Genomic DNA, 5,552 nt, shown 5'->3' with positions numbered 1-5,552 from the left:
TTAAATGTGATAAATAAATCGCAGACAAAAGAAATGTAACATATCATTTATTTTCAATATATGCAGGTTGGCCAGTTACTGTATGTAAGTTACTGTATGTTTTGTTTACCATTTTAGAGAAGTTGCTTTTGTATGCCGAATGTAAAAGTGGAGCTTTACCTTCCGGAAATCAAACGGTTCATAGCCCAAAAGGCACGTGTAAATAAAGACAAGTCAAGTTGACATTAAAATATCGTCATTTTAAAACGGGTATCAGTACAGTACAGGCAAAGTGGTGCGGTTGTAACACTGCAGACGCTCCCTAAGTGATGGAGCAGCCACATGAGTCTCACCACAGCTTTGTATTTTGTTTTAAGTAGATTATTATTATTATTATTTTACTGCCTTCATATTATTCATAAACTGTAAAACCGTTGCGTAACGGAGTGACTGTCCGACATGAGATTAGCTGGGGTTAAACGAACAGGGGTTAATTTAAGAGAGCTAACCAGTTGGCTAGCTAGTTAGCAGATACGCTGCTGTATCTGTATGGACTGCCTTCGTTTTGCTTCGTTTTCTATTACAACCGGTCGAAACGTGTTGACATGGCTCTCAGGGAGCAAGGTAAGTGTTGCGACCGTCTTCCACTGCATGGACGTAACCCTCAGTGTGTACAGTCTGTCAGTGTTTTTGGCGTTAGCCGGCTAAGGTAGCTAGCCATGGGGCTGCTAGCGTTAAGTCTGTGACATTAAACTGTAAACAGAAGCACGTGTCGCTTCAGTCGGTTGTAAACGAGACGCTTTTCTGTGTGATACCTGCCTAGTGATGTTTAACAAATTGTTTTTTCAAAACTCTGAACGAGTTGAACATAAACTGTTGAGCGTAGCTGAACAACAACGTGTCCTCCAGTCAAACAAACCAAGGTTCACGTGTGTAAAATGACAAGAAAATGTTGTACGAATTGTTTTATAACGTGTTTGTGGAATGTAATAATCCCGAGAAAGGACATTAAAAATGTAGAAGTTTTAAAGGAACGCTGTGCTGTTGGAATAAATAGGATTTAATTAGTTGTATTTTTGCATATTTTAATTTGATAGTGACGTATTAAAATCTTATGTCATAAGTGAAATACCGGACTCCCAATGCACCCAACTGTGATAATTTCAATGTATTGCTGTCAGTAAGCTTTTATAAATCCAAAAATGTACCTTTAGAGTGCATCTTTTTAATAATTAAATTCAAACGTTCATCTTTAGTGTTGTGATTCCTCCTCTGAGATCCACAGTCTTTCACCTCATCATGCTCCTGATGTCAAACACCTGTGCAGCTAACCTATTAGCATATCAGCCAAAAACTACAAGCTGGAGCCAACAAACATGTCGTCAGTCTCTGAATGTTTACACTGTGGTGAGGGGTAAAAGACAATTGTACAACTGAGCTAATTTATAATAAGAAAGAAATGAAATCTTTCGTTGATATTAAAATATTATTCATGATGGCAGCATTGCAGGTTGTTTTAGTTGGTTCCATAGTGTATTGGGTAGCACGCCTGCCTTGAAAGCAGAGAGTTCTGGGTTCAATTCCCAGATGAACTGCTTGCTAGTGCCAGCCTGTTAATAGAATATTAAAAACAAAAAATTGATATCAGACATCCCTAGTTGATACTTTGCAAGCTTGACAACAGCTTTTTTCTTTTTTTCTTTCTTTTTTCTTCTTTCCTTGTGTTTGTGAGGCAGTGTTCAAGTCGAAACTCTTGCAGAAGCTTTATCCACCTGCTCCAACACCACAGAAAGAACCAAGCCCACCTCACATCACAGAGGCATTAGCCAAAAAGACCTGTGTCAGAAGAAAGGTCCCTCAAGATGCCACAGCTGCAGGTGAGACAGAAGCATCGACGCTTCCAAAACAACTTTATGATCCTTCAACTCTTTACACTGTCTCCATATTTTATCCAAAAAAAAAAAGCACATACAGTACAGTTACCATCCTGCGTGTTGAAGTGTAACCACTTTTCATCGTTTGTCTCAGCAGGAGGTGCACAGATCGCAGCTGTTCCCCGTGGACGAATATACACGGTCCTACCTCCTCCTGCTGATTACAAAAAACATTTGGAAAATTCAGTCACACTCCCTCAACTAGAAAGCATAAATAGTGCCAACAACCCAGCTGGTAAGACAACCATAATTTCCCATTCGCAGCGTTGTGCTATGCACCATAAAACCAGGAGGAATTTATGTCATGAGTTTTCTCCAGGTTGGCTTCCTGTACTTGAGTCGCTCTCTCTGATTGTTGCTGCCATTCTAGTTAAGAGAAACAGACGGCGGTAATCAATTGTGTTTCTGGAGTGAGGAGAATTTGGACGCGGTGCAGATGGTGTTTAAGCCTGGGTGGTTATATTCTTCACGTTAAACACTATTAAACGGCCTCTTCTGTCGGATTTAGCTTAGCTAGTAGATACTTAGCCTCCGTTGACGCAGCCATTTGCAAAGATGAATTGGGAGCCAATGTTGATGCTGAGAGTTAAAAATGTTCTTGACCTGTGGTGAGTGGAGCTGGCTGGTGGTGTGATGCGGAGGCGACGTCACACTTGGCAGCTGCTGAGCATAATTTAAAGACTCTCCATTCTGGCCCCAACTCACGTTTCTTTTCTGACTATGTCCATTAATGTAGACGTCCCAGTGACGTGCACAGACATTAAGGGGGGGGGGCAGGAGAAATTTAAGGACACTTTGTGTGGGATGTGGAACCACTGGACCATTGATTGTTAAAAAACAAATAAAAAAAAAACAACTAACTTTTAAAAAGGACACTTCCTTGGTCCAGAGGGCATGTGCTACGGCACCACCCTGTGTCTATCTGTGCACACAACTGCGAGCTCCTGTTCAGCCAACAGGTGGAGCTCCCCCAGTGCTTTAATAAAACTGAAGGTGATTTGCTGTCCACGGCAGTGCAGGAACCAAAGTTGTCAACTGGAATAAGTGATGAGGTTCAGTGATCAGTCGCACTCAGCAGCTGAACAGACCTTCATCGAAGATATTTCTGAATTAGTGGGTAGTGGGCCATGATGGATATTGTTATCCAGAGTCTCTTAACTGTCTTATTGACTTGGGTTTTTAAAAGTGCCAAGAACAGCTCAGCAGTAAATAGTTGATGGTATACTCCAGTGAATGTGTTCCGAGTTATTACAACAGACTCCACTATAGTATGGATTTACTATTTTTTATTTCCCTGCGATGTTTACACCTTCCCTATCTACCATTTCACTGCGTGAAATGCCTATTTTAAATAAAGTGTTGACAATAATGTCAGTCTGATGGAGATTTATAAAAATCCATCTTTATCTCTGGGTTGCCCTAACTGGGCTGTAAGGCAGCAGTTTGAGAAATAAATGGATTTCATGGACATTTTAAGGTATTTATTGCCTTTTCTAAAAGTGTGTTTAAAGATAGTGAGCACCAAAGATATACTACAGCAGTACTTGGTACAACATTTATCTCACAGCGGAGTGTTATATTGATCACAGTTTGGTAATTTGATGACCCCCGGTACTGACAGCAAGATTAATTTCTCTTTCACATTTTAGAAAATAAATGACTGCTGAAAACACAAAGTGCTGTACTGGACCTGATTCATGATTTTCGTTTATCGCGCTGCCACTTTGTTAGCTGCTAATGTTCTGGTTACCAGCCAGTCCGGTGCTTAGGTGAAAAAGAACCGCAAAGAGCGGTGGTTCCTCTGACCTCACACTGACTCCTCGGGTCGTTAAGGAAGGAGAGAAGTGTGACGAGTCACATCCTGGTCTACTTTAACATCATTTGTGCTGCATGTCTTAACAGTCGAGACCAAAAATAGGCCTGTGTGGGTTTAATTTTTTTATTAAAAAAGACAAAGGAGTTTGGTTCTTTTTTTCCAACCTTTGAGGAAAAAAATGTATAAATTTATTTCTTTCTATGAAAGTTACGCTTACGGTGAGGCCTGTAACAGAGCCTTGAGGGACACCATTGCAAACTACAGTCCAGATTCTGTGACCTTGTTCAGGGAAACCCAGATGCTATCGGTGGAAGTAGTAAAATCACTGTTGGCAGTGCAGAGCCCGGATAGCTCAGTCGGTAGAGCATCAGACTTTTAATCTGAGGGTCCAGGGTTCAAGTCCCTGTTCGGGCGGTACCTTTTAACAGTTCCCAAAGTGTGGTATCAATATATTATGTTAGACTGAACTTTATTGATCCCACACTGAGGAAATTGTTGAGTAATAAAGTTAATAACAAACTTTAATTTAATCTAATCTAATCTAGAGCAGTAATAAACTGTACTCTCTGTATCAAGTAATTTGTACAAAAAAACATTCAGAGGCATTAAATGGATGCCTGATGTCATTTATTTTTTAATTGCAGTAGTGATACTGCTGTGTTTATTTTATTATAATTATTTGATATATTATTTAGGAAATAAAGACAGTAAAATAGCCTCAATTAAACAGAGATCTAAGAAAATACAAAGGGATTCTCAGGCATTGTGTACGACACCATCCTCAGCATTTTGGACATTTTTGTAAACTGAACACATCAGACAAGTCTGTCCTTTTATCATTTAAGAATAAAATAATATGCTAGTCATGTGCTTCAGACCTTTTAGTATTTAGGGCTTTCGAAAGAGGACTGAAATTGATACCAACCCAGAGTTGTTTTATTTTTTGTTTTGTTTTTTTTTGTCCTCAGAAGAGAACGCGCTTGAAAGTAATGAAAAACTGGGACAAGACAAAGAGCCTGAAGAAAAGAAAAGGAAAAAGAGGAAAAGGAAAGAGAAAGCAGCTCCTCAACAACAAGCCTCAAAGACAGATGACGCATCTGGAGGCGGCGGGTCGGGTGCCACTCAGAGTGAAACCGCGGCTGTGGTTGACGGAGGAGAACATATTAGCAGGAACAAGAAGAGAAAGCTGAAGAAGAAACGTCACAAGGAGAAGCTGCGCTCCATGGGTGTGATGCCCAAAGCTGCCGCCCTGGTGTTCACTTACCAAAAAGACGGAGCGCAAGAAGATGAGAGAGCTGCTGAGGTGACGGACTTTCTCAGAGGAACACTGAAAGTCTACATGTCAGACAGTGAGTACTGGGCAGAGGCCGACTCCTTACATGTGTTACTGCCACAGTCCACAAATGTTTTTCTGTTTGTTACTTTACAATGAGCTCTGCTAATTATTCTCAAGGTCAAGGTCAAGGTCAGCTTTATTGTCAATACCTTCACATGTACAGAACATACAGAGGTATCGAAATTACGTTCCTCGCCTTCCCGTGCGCTGACAGACATAGACAATACTGAACGAAAAACATTAAGGTGCAATAACAATAAGGTGCATGTGTAGCTTTAAGGTGCTGTATGGTCTGTAAAAATATATACATGAGGTACATAATAAATATAGTAATAATATAATTAGCAGCAGATGAGGTGGTAATAGTGCATTGTATTACAAGTCAATAGTGCATTTATGGCATTTCAACAGTGCGGTGGATATGTAAAAGAGGCAAAGGTACAGGTGGATGGTGGTGAGTACGGAGGCAGACAGTGCAGTGAGGGGG

At 40.5% G+C, this 5,552-nt stretch overlaps 1 protein-coding gene and 1 non-coding gene across 2 annotated transcripts in view; both read left to right on the top strand.

The window, feature by feature from the left end:
* The first annotated feature begins 274 nt into the window (after positions 1-274).
* The window catches only part of erich1 (glutamate rich 1), an 8,045-nt gene continuing 2,767 nt past the window's right edge, over positions 275-5,552 (top strand). Inside the window, exons 1-4 of the mRNA XM_017040462.2 lie at positions 275-603; positions 1,716-1,856; positions 2,011-2,148; positions 4,698-5,149. Coding sequence (XP_016895951.2) covers positions 585-603; positions 1,716-1,856; positions 2,011-2,148; positions 4,698-5,149 — 750 coding nt within the window. The 5' untranslated portion in view covers positions 275-584. The remainder of the gene's footprint in view (positions 604-1,715; positions 1,857-2,010; positions 2,149-4,697; positions 5,150-5,552) is intronic.
* On the top strand, positions 4,071-4,143 carry trnak-uuu (transfer RNA lysine (anticodon UUU)). Its single transcript has one exon. It is a non-coding gene; the product is annotated as a tRNA-Lys (tRNA).

Source organism: Cynoglossus semilaevis, chromosome 1, assembly GCF_000523025.1.
Source record: "Cynoglossus semilaevis isolate Cse_v1.0 chromosome 1, Cse_v1.0, whole genome shotgun sequence".
NCBI classification, from domain to species: Eukaryota; Metazoa; Chordata; class Actinopteri; order Pleuronectiformes; family Cynoglossidae; genus Cynoglossus; species Cynoglossus semilaevis.
Note: the sequence above shows the minus strand (reverse complement) of the source record. Positions and strands in the feature narration are given on the sequence as shown.